The 12479-nt window shown below is 37.1% G+C and overlaps 6 protein-coding genes across 6 annotated transcripts; 4 read left to right on the top strand and 2 right to left on the bottom strand.

Moving 5' to 3' along the window:
* Positions 1–772: 772 nt before the first annotated feature.
* Positions 773–4267, bottom strand: RHIMIDRAFT_276709 (kinase-like protein). The gene is made up of 12 exons (XM_023612645.1): positions 3979–4267; positions 3885–3923; positions 3761–3826; positions 2858–3649; positions 2750–2796; positions 2595–2682; positions 2182–2542; positions 1943–2121; positions 1505–1886; positions 1384–1443; positions 1277–1314; positions 773–1226 (listed from the first exon to the last, which is right to left on the bottom strand). The coding sequence occupies exons 1-12, from the start codon at positions 4045–4047 to the stop codon at positions 1065–1067; spliced, it is 2283 nt and encodes a 760-aa protein (XP_023468644.1). The 5' UTR covers positions 4048–4267; the 3' UTR covers positions 773–1064.
* Positions 4268–4531: 264 nt separating this feature from the next.
* RHIMIDRAFT_199354 (PLC-like phosphodiesterase) lies at positions 4532–5641 on the top strand (the record flags this gene model as incomplete). The annotated part of the gene is made up of 2 exons (XM_023606367.1): positions 4532–5097; positions 5152–5641. 2 exons carry the CDS (start codon positions 4532–4534, stop codon positions 5639–5641), a joined length of 1056 nt encoding a protein of 351 aa, XP_023468643.1.
* A 411-nt stretch (positions 5642–6052) lies between these two features.
* RHIMIDRAFT_235690 (uncharacterized protein) lies at positions 6053–7221 on the top strand (the record flags this gene model as incomplete). Its single annotated transcript, XM_023608395.1, has 3 exons — positions 6053–6179; positions 6546–6651; positions 6708–7221. The coding sequence occupies 3 exons, from the start codon at positions 6053–6055 to the stop codon at positions 7219–7221; spliced, it is 747 nt and encodes a 248-aa protein (XP_023468642.1).
* A 228-nt stretch (positions 7222–7449) lies between these two features.
* Positions 7450–8414, top strand: RHIMIDRAFT_276702 (phosphatases II). Its single transcript, XM_023612644.1, has one exon. It carries the CDS (start codon positions 7522–7524, stop codon positions 8155–8157), a length of 636 nt encoding a protein of 211 aa, XP_023468641.1. The 5' UTR covers positions 7450–7521; the 3' UTR covers positions 8158–8414.
* A 415-nt stretch (positions 8415–8829) lies between these two features.
* On the top strand, positions 8830–9842 carry RHIMIDRAFT_276701 (DSPc-domain-containing protein). Its single transcript, XM_023612643.1, has one exon. It carries the CDS (start codon positions 8867–8869, stop codon positions 9653–9655), a length of 789 nt encoding a protein of 262 aa, XP_023468640.1. The 5' UTR covers positions 8830–8866; the 3' UTR covers positions 9656–9842.
* An 878-nt stretch (positions 9843–10720) lies between these two features.
* On the bottom strand, positions 10721–12472 carry RHIMIDRAFT_312109 (uncharacterized protein). Its single transcript, XM_023614781.1, has 5 exons — positions 12352–12472; positions 12103–12296; positions 11886–12056; positions 11354–11825; positions 10721–11294 (listed from the first exon to the last, which is right to left on the bottom strand). Exons 1-5 carry the CDS (start codon positions 12368–12370, stop codon positions 10900–10902), a joined length of 1251 nt encoding a protein of 416 aa, XP_023468639.1. The 5' UTR covers positions 12371–12472; the 3' UTR covers positions 10721–10899.
* Between the last annotated feature and the right edge of the window lie 7 nt (positions 12473–12479).

The following is a 12479-nucleotide window of genomic DNA, read 5'->3' as shown; positions in this document are numbered from 1 at the left end:
ATGAAGATGAAAAAATCATTAATGCATTCGAGCAAACAACCTAATTTTGAAAGGTTAGGAGATGCTGGAGAACTAAAACTAATCACGAACTTCTTGGACCCAATATTTTCTCTTTGTTTCCACGACCCCGCTGAAAATAAGCATCTCCTTTGGCTCAATAGACAAAAAGAAAGCATAGTAAGCTCGAAACCGGATGGGGCAATGATAAGCATCCCATAAAAGGCTGAAAGAATCACACTCGGATACTGTGAAGTCAAGCCTTCAGATGTTGGAGCTGATTTAGAGTTGGCGATTGTCGACTTGGTTTGGTTGGCAACTTTTTCCAAGGTCTCATGTTGAGAAAAGAATAGAAAAGTGATTTCTATTCAGTTGATTGGATACAGAACAATTGTGTACTTTGTAGAAGAAACTTTTCTGGAGGCTACTACAATAACTTGCATTTTGTCATTTGATGTACCAAGAACAATTAGTGACTTGGGCGATCTCCTTTCAAAGATTGATTCTTTAAAAAAAGTTTGTCATTTATATCATAATGATCGCGACATTTGGAGAAGATGCCTTGGATATGATTAATCCAAAGCGCCGTAAATCAAAGAAGCCACCGTTTTCTTTACTTTAAATCAATTTCCTCTTCTTCAGAATAATAAAATGCTCTAATGGGCTTTTATTGGCATTAACGTCCCTGGGGATTGATCTAGTCCGGGCGGACATTTGAATGATTCCATTATGCGCTCAATTGGATCATTGCGTTTTTCCCAAGCGCGGCAGCTTAATTTGTTTTAGTGCGACATCGTGCTGACAAAAGGAGCATTTCTCTCTTTCTTTCTTTACAAATAAAAAGATGCCCTCGAGTAATAAAATACGTATACCAAATCAGTCAAGAAGCGACATTCATCCAGCATTTCAAGGAACACATTACCGTCCGCATTCATCAAACACATCACACCCATTCAACTCTGCCGCTATTAACCCAATGTTCTATGGTTACTATTCCAACCAAAATCCATATCAACCAAGCAAGTTATAATAGAAACATGGAATAAAACTTTTTTATTTTTATGCATTTATTTTGATGACTTCTTTTTCCACCATGGGTTTTTTATTGATGAAGAAGGCTCATGCTGTGTTCGAGATATGAGTCTAGAGATAGAAAACTTTTCGCGTAACTGTGACGAAACAGAAGAGGTTGGCCGAACAGGATGAGGGGTCTTGGGCTGTGCTTCTGGCTAATGTAGAAATAAGTAAATAAAAAAATAGAGAAAAAGAAAATACTTACAGTTTTACATCGCTTGTGGCAAACATAACCACAAAAGTCTATTACCGAAAAAGAACAAAAGTAGTGAGAACGATGAGATGAGGAGGGAAATAAGATAGCCTCCTTACCTTTACATACAAATGCATCTCGTTTGATAGGTATATCACATACCTTACAGTTTCCTGCTCCTATTATACAAATATATATAAAGTTATAAAAGATTAGCTCATTTAGATAACAATGATTTACCTTTAGGAAACGAACAATCTATCAAACTGTGCATATGACTTGGTTTAGGTCGAGCATGGGTATTAGACACAACTGGCATAGATTGGCGCGTGGACAGATGGCCCAACTGTTGTCTTTGCTGCAGCTTCTTTGCTAATAGGCTTTCACCTGCTACTACTGCATGTTCTTGCATCTGGTTCAGTAATGTACTGTTACTCCTCACCTTCCTTGTTAGACTACGAGCGATTGGTTTTTTAGCCATTAGAATAGGCGAAGATGTAGTGGAAGAAACCTCTAAAGGTTTTTGGTGCTTCAAAATCCAGGGGTGATCGAGAAGCTCGCTGGCCGTGGGCCTATCTATTGGATTTTTTCGAAAGCAGAGCATTAAGAAATCATGCAGTTCCTAAGGTTAGCTGTTTGAGAAAAAAGGAGTGAAATGATATGGTTATTATTAATTACAGCTGAAACACCATCTGGTATAGGAGGACATTCTTCTTCGACAATCTTGAACATCGCGGTCATTGTGATCAAATCAGAATAAGGCGGTTTGCCTGTATATAGTTCGATGATGGTGCATCCTAGAGACCATATATCTGATTTACTAGATGCTCCCTTTAATTCAATGACTTCAGGCGACACTATAAACAAAAGTTATTATACAGAGAACACATACACGCATTAATATAGAATATCCTTACTCCAAAAAGGAGTCCCAGACACGATGCTTTCATCTTCATTTTTTTTCAGCTTCAAATTGAGAGACACACCAAAATCAGATAGTTTCACATCTCCTGCCTTTGTAGTGAGAATGTTTGCAGCCTTTAGATCACAGTGAACAACCTGTTGCTGATGCAAATAGATTAGGCCACTCAGTATTCTCTGACAGTAGTTGGCAACAAGAGACTCTGGTAATGAACTACCGAATGATTTTAATGTGTTTAATAATGAGCCATTTTCGACGTATTCTAACACAATGTTCATATGTTCATGTGTTTGAATAAACCCCTCATATTTAACAATATTTGGGTGCGTTAATGAGCTAAGCAGTCTTGCCTCTTGCTATAAAAAACACGTCAATGATAATGTGTTTAGATATCTTTTAACTACTTGCCATCATATCCTCAATATCTTGCTTTTTTGATGATTTCAAATTGATCTGTTTAACAGCTACAGTTTTTCCTGATATTAGATCCAGTGCTCTATAAGGAACATTTAAAAAAAAATTAAAAGGTATGCAATAGATAGACTCCTTTTTTTTTTAACTACCTATACACTGTACCAAAATGGCCTTTGCCAATCACATTTCCTAGTTTCTGAGAAAAAAAAAAAAAAACAAAGTTTAATTTACATTAAAGAGATGGTCTATCTTCTTACATATCTAGCCAACAAGCTCCCATCTTCATCAAAAAGTTCTAAATGTGATGCATTATTTGTTTTCAAAGAATTTGTAGATTTGCGTTTGGCAATTGGCAACAAGTCTGGTTGAGGAACATATGGACTCTTGCCTTCAATGACAGAAGCTGATTTTTTGTATTGTTGTTGATTATAATTGGCCTTATTGTTAGACCAAGTCTGGAACTTAACAAAGTGTGGTTCCTTTTTATGACGATTTTTCGATGAAAATAATAGAGACAGTCGATTGCTTGCTTTACGTGTAGAAGAAGATGAAATCGAATTCGAAGGTGGTGGTTTCAACATGGATTCAAAAATATCTCGAGCGGCCGTGTGTTTCTTTTCTTCTTTTGTGGGATGTCTGTGTGTTCCGTAACCACTATCTCCAGATGAAGTGCTACTCATTTTGGTATCATAGATATTATCTTCCAGGAACTCCTCCTCATCCTCATCATAGTATTTTAATTTTTTTTCATGTAAAAGTAGTGGATGTGTGCCAAACACAGGCATACAACCTGGTCGATCAGATGGCGGTGACCACTCTTCCTCCTTTCTATCCTCCTCGTCTCCCTCCTCATCCTGTAGACTATGCTGGGTACGGTAATGTCCATGCTGTAGTTGTCGATAGTCATCGTACTCCTGATTCTCCTGCTCTACAACTCTTTTTGTCATTGTATCATTCGCATTATCATTATTATAGGTAGTGATTGATTCGCCCGCAAATCTATTATGTGTAGGTAAAATATGAGATAACATTAAAAGTGTTGAAACAACCTTTTTCAGTAAAGAAGAAGAAAGAAAAAAAGAAAATTAGAGAAAGAGCAAAGACAGGGGAAATAAAGAGGGAAAAGAGAAAATAATGCAAAGAAAATTTTAAGCACTTACATCGTCTATATTCTCCTCGTGTATTAAATCATTTACACAGAACAGAGCGGATGATGGGAGTCCTAACTGTTAGATATCCATTATTATACGTCACATCCTCATAATTGTTTTTATTTTGTATTACTTCTTTTGCAGCCTTTAAGAATATTTCAATCCTCTCTTCCTATCACACAAAAAGTTTATTTTCTAGTGCTAATATTTTTCTATTGACACTTTACTGGTTCCTGGCTGTCATTGTATTCCTTGTTGATCAGTCTACCGAACGTTATTAGAAACCCTTTATCCATATCCCCCTATGTTTACTAACGTGCAAAGTATTCGGCCGTCTTTTAAGCATTCATATAGATCCTCCGAAGGGAGTTCAAAGTTCAAGACAGATTCTATCCAGCATTTGGTAGAATAATAAGCCTCTGTTTGTAAGTATTGTTTTTTAAGCTGTGGCTGATAAATGGTCTTTGAAGCGGGGCTCATTCAACTTTTTTTCCCTTTAAAAAAAGTAAAAAAGAGGTAAACAAAAAGGAAGAAAAAAAAAAGAAATAGCAAGAAAAAAAAAAGAACGAGACAAAAAATTGGCATATATGATTTAATCACCAAGGCAACACAGTGGTAATTTCCCCTTTAAGTACCTTGTGTTTCAATGTCAGTTTCTCGAGGACAACCTGTCTTTGCCAAGGCAACCTAACAATGATTTATAGTCCGATGGATCCATAAATAACAGCTGCCAAAAATAAATTTCTTTTCTCTTCTTCTTATTACATTGTACATAATAGAATGCTTATTACAACCCTGATCCTTTCTGTGCTTTCCCTTTCTCTAGCGAGCGCACAGCAGGTGTGCAATGGATATGCAGAATATTGTAATAAGCCCTATAATTCACTATCCTATGTTATAACACACAACTCCTATGGCTATATAACCAACCCTGCTGCCAACCAACTATGTCCTATTACGACTCAATTTGCAGATGGTGTCCGAGCTTTGAAGTTATCTGCTGTATCTCTAGCCAATACAACAAACAGTGCTATTACAGCTGAAAGTATTTATCTTTGCCATACATCATGTACTATATTAAATGCAGGTCCTGCTGTGGATACCCTTCGTTCGATCACTGATTGGGTCAAGAACAATCCAAACGAAGTCATCACCATCATGTGGAATAACGTTGGTAAGTTTAATGCGGATGCCTTCAAGGCTGCCTATGAAGCAAGTGGCATTATCGACTACAGTTATCAACAACCAGCGGGCAACTTTACTTGGCCTACACTTGGGGAGCTAATTGCCAGTGGAAAAAGAGTTATTAATTTTGGTGACACCTATTATCAACAAGAACTTCCTTGGTAAGACTATAAATAACCTTGCTTTCTTTGTCTAGTGCTAATAATGTGCATTAGGCTATTAACTGAATTTAATTATGTGTTCGAGACACCTTACAATAACCGCAACGAATCTTCATTCAGCTGCACTATTGATCGTCCTCCAAACCCTGATAACCCAAGCGAAATGATGTATGTCATGAATCACTTCCTTTATGGTACACTTCAACTTGGCCAAATGACAATCGAAATACCACAAAAGGGTACAGCCAATGTGACCAACTCTGACGGTTCTCTCTTAAAACAAGCCCAAGCATGTACTCAAGCCTTTGGACGTCAGCCCAACTTTTTAGAGGTTGATTTTTATAACCTTGGTGATACACTCAAGATTGCTGCCCAATTAAACAATGTAACATATAGTGGTACCACATCACAATGCGATAGCTATGCTGCGAAATACTCGACCAGTTCGAGCACAGACTCGTCCGAAGCAATCCAGACTATCAGCTTTAGCTCGGTCAGCTTGTTACTTTCTTTAATAGCGGCCACATTTTTCATATTCTTTTAGATAAAGTAGACTGTATTTATTTCCTCTTCTTTCTCGTGATGATGTGTACTTTCTATTAAAAGAAATAAACTAAATTAAACTTTTTTTTAAATTTAATGATATCATCACTTAAAGCTTAGTTCCTTTTTATTAAAATGGGCTTTGCAGATCTCAAAAGTGATAAACCCATGTAAAGAGCACAGTAAGAACATAAAAAGGCCTAACAAAGAAATAATTTGATCCCTTTACTGTTGTGGCTTTATCCACCTATGTTCGCTAGTTAAAAAAAAAAGAGGCGCCGGACAATTCGGGCACACAATCTGATATACGAAGTAGAGGGGGGATATTACTTTATTGAAAGGCCATTGATCAAAGAATCCTTCCTTTTGTTATCTTTGCGGTATCCATCCGTCTACGTATAAGCACTTAACCATGTCTACTTTCTCCAAGAATCTTTTCGACGTGCTTGCCGAACAAGACAACACCCCTGTCAAGGCAGAATCCCCTGCTCCTGCTGCCGCTGCCGCTGACAAGAAGAATGCTCCTAAGGCCAAGGAAGGTAAAGTATCTTTAACATTTCTTTTTTAAAAACAGCAACGTATTATAATGAACCAGTCTGCAAAATATATACAAGAGAAAAAGAAAAAGAAAGGAAAAGATGGAAACGGTAGATCTCGAATTGTGTCAAATGAATGTATTCTAAAGGAGGGGGGCCAGGCACACGTAATTTTGAAAGACATTTTGTGTACAGCTTTTTTTTCCCCTCTTTCTGACAGTCGACATATCGACCGGCCAATCATTGATAACAACAGTACAAGTGATTCAAAGCAACAACTTAACAGCTGAAAGTTCATTCCAACAAAAAGACAGGGGAATAATACGTTGCTGAAAGAAAATAAAAAAACAACGTTAACTCTCTTATTAGCTCCTAAGGGCGAAAAGAAGGCTCGTCGCCACGGTGACCGCCCTACCAAGGATGGTCGTCCTCGTCGTGGTCGTCAATTCGACCGCCACTCTGGTACTGGCCTTGTGTAAGCGTGTAGTTTACTTAATGAAATTTTTTTAACCTTTTTTTTTTTTATTAAAGTGACTCTCAAAAGAAGATCAACCAAGGTTGGGGTAAGCCCGGAAAGGCTGAAGTTGAAGCTGCCAAGGATACTCTTAACCCTGCTGATCCCGATGCTCCCGAACAAGAAGCTCCTGCCACCCCCGTTGAACCCGAGGAAAAGGTCAAGACTTTAGATGAATACTTGGCTGAAAAGGCTGCCAAGGCCTTGAAGGTTGCTCTCCCTGAAGTCCGTAAGGCTAACGATGCCGATGAAGCCGCTTTTGCTGGTGCCGTTGTCCACACCAAGGCTGAATTAGAAGAGTTCTATGTTTCCAAGGAAACCAAGACCGTTACCAAGAAGACCGAAAAGTCTCGCAAGGAAAAGGTTGTCATTGACATCGAACAACGCTTCCAAGAAAAGCCCCGTAACGACTTCCGCAAGAACGACCGTCGTGGTGGCCGTAACGGTGGCCGTAAGTCCGCCAAGTCTAACTTTGCTGCTGTCAACATTCAAGATGCTGCTGCCTTCCCCTCTCTCGGTGCTACCGCTTAAATTAAACTTGTTTAAATAATAAAAATATAAAAGACTTTCGATATACATTTATAGTGCATTTTTTTCTAGGAGAAATACAAGAAAAAAAGGGGGGAAAGGTACAAAAAAAGAGCAGAGACAAAGAGAATGATGACCTGCTGTTACATACTCCTTTAAACATGCACTGTATATTCATTCGTGGATTTGGTTGGTTTATATAAATTAAACAGAACTAGTTTGTTACTTGACCAAACCATCCCTCATAAAATGATAATGTTCCTTTCTTTTCTCGTTATTTATTCAATCGTAATCAGCCTCTATATGAATCGAAGAAAAAACTCGAAAAACCTGGTACTTTGTATTGATAAAAATGCATTACAGATCAAACATCGCAAGACCCAGCTGTTTCACAACGGCCCTTACATGCATGGCCCTATCTGCATTTTACCTAATCTATATCTGGGTGCACATTGCAACGCAGTCAATAAGGATCACCTGGCGCGACACTCAATCACGCATATTATTAATGTTGCAAGCGAAGTACATATCGCTCCGGGCCTCTTCGAGTATCACCATCTGCATTGGACGCATTATCAAAGAAATCTAGCTCAGGTAGAGTTTATTAAGGCGATCAAGATCATCGAGGACGCTCTACAAAGAAATCAAGTTGTTCTTGTTCACTGTCAACAGGGAGTCGAGCGATCGGCAGCACTTGTTCTTGCTTACCTTATCTATTTGTCACGAAAATCCATGGTTCCAGAGTGCGCGGTCACAGCCAAGAATTGGTCTCTAGATCATGCACTACGCTATGTTCAAGAAAAGGTACCTGACATTCACCCCAACATGGAACTGTTATATCAACTTCGAGAATTTGAAAGATCTCTGACGATAAAGCCACCCAATAGTCATCGTCAGTATCTTTATCGATCTCATTCCGAATCAACACTTTATCGTTAAAGCCTTTCCGAGAACGCACAATTTGCATATGAATTTTTGATGAGTTCCTGAAACTGTTTATTGTTTAAATTTTTTTGTGTATCAATTATACTTTATGTGTTGCAGTAAATAACTTCTAATCTGTGCCCTCGTAATAAATAAATTATTTCATCTTTCTTTGTCCTCCTTTTACGATCATTTGCCGCGTTTACGCAATTGTTACATGGTTTCTTGTCATAAAGCCAGATGATCATTAAAGAATGAGAAGATTCCCTTTGTGTCATGACATCAATTGGTTTCGTACCATGTATTATTTTATGTCGTACGACTGTTGCCCTATGAATGACAATTGATGCTTACTAAAGATGACTCTAGAGATAAAAAAGAAGAAGGGGTGCCAGCTGATCATCAACAACAGCAGGATAGTGTATTAATTGCTTACATATGTTATTGATTATTTAGAAGATCAGACGCTCATTTATGTAGTAAGTATCATAATAACAACAACCATCAAAACAAAGACGCTCCCTAATTAAATAACAAGCATGGGATAATAAAGGAAATAAAGGGAGTTAATTGAGTTCTGGAACCGTAAGAAATTAATTAATTAAAATAGATTTCATTGGACGAGTAATTAACGTATATTTATTTACAATTTCAATATAAAAAGTAAAAACAAAAAAGGGGGTCCCTCTTACATTTCTTTTTATCTTTTAATCTTTTTATTACCATGACTACTGCTGCTGCTGCTACTACTACTACTACTGTTCCTACTAGTACTGCTACCATAGCTACCACTACTTTCAAAAGTGCAAGTACTAGTTTATCTCAGCGTAGAAAAAATAAAAAGAATCTGTCACTATGTCTACCACAGACAACACTTTCTACTCCCATAAAGACGACTGATCCTTATTCAAATGGACCTATTGAAATAATGCCACATTTGTATCTTGGATCAGAACAAAATACCTTAAACATGGATCAATTAAGAGAGTTGAACATTCAATCCATACTCAATGTAGCAGCAGAAGTCAGCCACCCATACCAAGACATGTTTCAATCCATTCAATCGATTATACCTTCACCCACTTTATCCAAATCATCTACTATCAGCAGTACTTCCACTATTCACACTAACTACTCCTCTGATTCATTATTACATCATCCTTCGGACATTATATATCATAAATTGAATTGGGAACATAACCAAGATAATCTCGTATTAGAATTAGAAAAGGCAATCGATATCATTGATAGATCACGTTCGGTCAATCAGAATATACTTGTTCATTGTCAATGTGGGGTATCAAGATCAGCTACTGTCATCATCGCCTATATCATCAAGACACTAAAATTGCCAATGCAAGATGCTTATAATCATGTAAAGAATCTGTCACCTGCCGTCAACCCAAATTTATCTTTATTATTTCAATTACGAGAATTTGAACAATTCACTTTAAAGAAAAAACCACATTTTTTATTCAGCTGCTCCCTCACAAGTAAATTACTTAAAAAGTAACTGTATAGTTTCCCCCCTCTTTTTTAAAAAAAGTGTGTACATTCTTCTCTCATTATTCACCAAGCATATACTATACATACATAATAAACCTTCATGTTTATATCCTTCCACCCCTCTATACTTTGCTTTCTTTTCCAAATATAGCTATTGTTTACTATGTGTAACTATTGTGTTTATTGTTGTAAATATACAGTTGGTGTTCAAGTATGTGTCGCGAATTCTAAACAAAATAAATGTCGCCATGGCTGACAAATTGGGTGTCGCACTTCCAGGGTATTTTGTCGTACAAGGCTCGGTATTTATTGTTGTATAAATGCCGTGTCAAGTCTTTTGATTCTCTTTTTTATAATTACACCAGAATCTATATTAAAGCATCTAGTTTTTGTACGATGATGGAAAAAAGGCACTGTTGTTGACGGATATAGTAATAAGTTATATTATTCATTAAGAGCAGTATCGTCTTTACATAAAGTGGTGGCGAGATTCAGATTCTTCAACTTGTTGAAGAAGGAGTGAATCAAGACTGGTAGAGTCTTACAGAAATGCCAAAAGATTGACTGACCATCTCTTTTCGATAAGGAACATGAAAGGGATCGTTATAAATAGTACTGGAGTCCACAAATGGGAGAAGACTTTATAGACTTTACGAAAAACGGTGTCTTTCTGAATAGATTTGCCTTTCATACAAATATAAAGCGCTGCATAACCTTGTCAAAGGAGCGCACATCAGTAATACCCGAGAACACGGACATAAACAACTAAATTGATCCAACTAAAACGAATCAAGAAAGACGTAAAGCAAGAAGTATTCATGGGTGTGAATAATGTCCTTCTTTTTTGGAATTTTTAAATATCGGATCTCATTTTTTTGAGGAAGCAATTATCAAGAACTAACGACTTTTATGAGCTATTTGAAACAATATCTTATAAAAGTCCACAAACAAGTGCCTTGTTTACAAAAAGAATGATGGTATGGCTATTGTTTGTAGTCGATCACTTGTCATTTAACCACACTAAACTCTTTCAACTCATTTCTGATAACATTGTCTTGAGCTTACTTGATCAATACACAAAGAATCTGCCGCGGTTCAAAGGTTGTTTGTCCAATATATTTATTACAATAAACTTTGTTACAAGAATAAAAAGTAATACTTTTTGAAAAAGGCACAAATGAGAGTTTATTTTTAGAAATCGTATTATTGAAAACGGGTACGACATTGATATCCTTAAAAGTGTATTGAATGTTACAATTCTTGCATTTTGTAGAACTGATGTCTTCTCTGTCGACGACGGTATCTCTTAAACAGCCATACACCTGCTAAGGCTGCCAGGATACCAGCGATGATTGTGCCTACAGAAATACCCGCTTTATCTCCTGGTGTCAACGGCTTTGCTTGAATCGTTCCTCTATGTCCATTAGGGGAACACCTCGTATCTTCAAAAGCGTTAGATGCGATATTACCACAGGTACCATATTTAGAAGCATCTATTTCATGCTCATACTCGGTGCCATTCGTATTGGAAAAATGAGTTATCCAAATAGGATAGTTGTTGCTAGGCATTTCCATCGTAGGATATAGTAAATGCATTAAATCCAACAATACCATATCAGGTCGTGCAGCTGCTCTCTGTGTCCAGTCTATAATATAGATCGTAAGTTGTTTTTTCCCTCTCTTCTTGTTGTTCCAACTCACTTACCAGAGACATCTTTTTTGACCAGTCTATTCACTGAATAGATATTATTGTTTACAATCGCTGGAGGCAAACCAGCAACTGTTACGTGAGTCGTCCCATTAATAGGTGTAATCCAATTGTCATAAGTTAAACTCGTACTGCTCATATCTAAGATGTAATCAGCTCCGTTGAGCGCAGTAAGGAACAATGATCCATGTACTGTGTTATTCATTAAATAGACATTGTTCTGTGCTGTGTTTGGTGCAACGAGACGGCCTCCAGCATCCTTCACAAGTTCATTAAAAAAGCTGTCTTGATAGATGGTAAATGCATTTTGTTGAGGATCGTAGCTTGTCCAGGCAACTGTCTTTTGTGTTGATTGGTATCCCAAATTGTCCTTGTGGCATTTATAGAATGTATTAATATAAGCAAGCATTTTTGCTGCCGACAGTTCTTTTTCAAAAAAGGCTCCAACATACTGTAACCACGCTGCTTTCTAAAAAGACCACAAATATTAAAAAATCACCTTCTTGATCTTTGCTACCTTTTCTCTTACCTGAAGTGGGGTGAGATCATTTCTTTGAGCAGAAAAACTCACAGACGTTCCGGACGTTGTGTTTCCTTGAGTTGTAAATGTAATGTTGGGTGTCTTTTGTTTGCTTCCGAAACAAGGAGATGCACCTAAAGAAAGATCACTATTGACAATATAATTATCAACTCCAATGAGCTGAGTTGATTTAGTACAATATAAGAGATCATCGAACAGAATATACCTCCAGAAAGGGAATTACACCGTATGCACCCTTGTCGATGCTAACGCTTGTTATATTTGAAAATGTTCCATCTGATGGGCATTCGTCAGGTTTAGGCTGACCACAGCGGACCACACAGTATTTCTTTTTGTCAAATAAGTTTTCAATAACTTTATAATAATTTTTATAAGTAATCGTAAATCCATAATTGTCATCTATAGAAACTATTCAGCGTGTTTACATTCAACATAAAAAGAAAAGCTTTTATACCACTGGTAATAGGCATCATTGTTGAATATTGATTTACATTTTTATCACAAACGACTGTATTATTATTATTAATGCTAGTCTGAGCTAAGCTTGAATAAATGAGTGTGAAGAGGATAAAGAGAGTTTTC

Source organism: Rhizopus microsporus (genome assembly GCF_002708625.1).
Source record: "Rhizopus microsporus ATCC 52813 unplaced genomic scaffold scaffold_4, whole genome shotgun sequence".
NCBI classification, from domain to species: domain Eukaryota; kingdom Fungi; phylum Mucoromycota; class Mucoromycetes; order Mucorales; family Rhizopodaceae; genus Rhizopus; species Rhizopus microsporus.
Note: the sequence above shows the minus strand (reverse complement) of the source record. Positions and strands in the feature narration are given on the sequence as shown.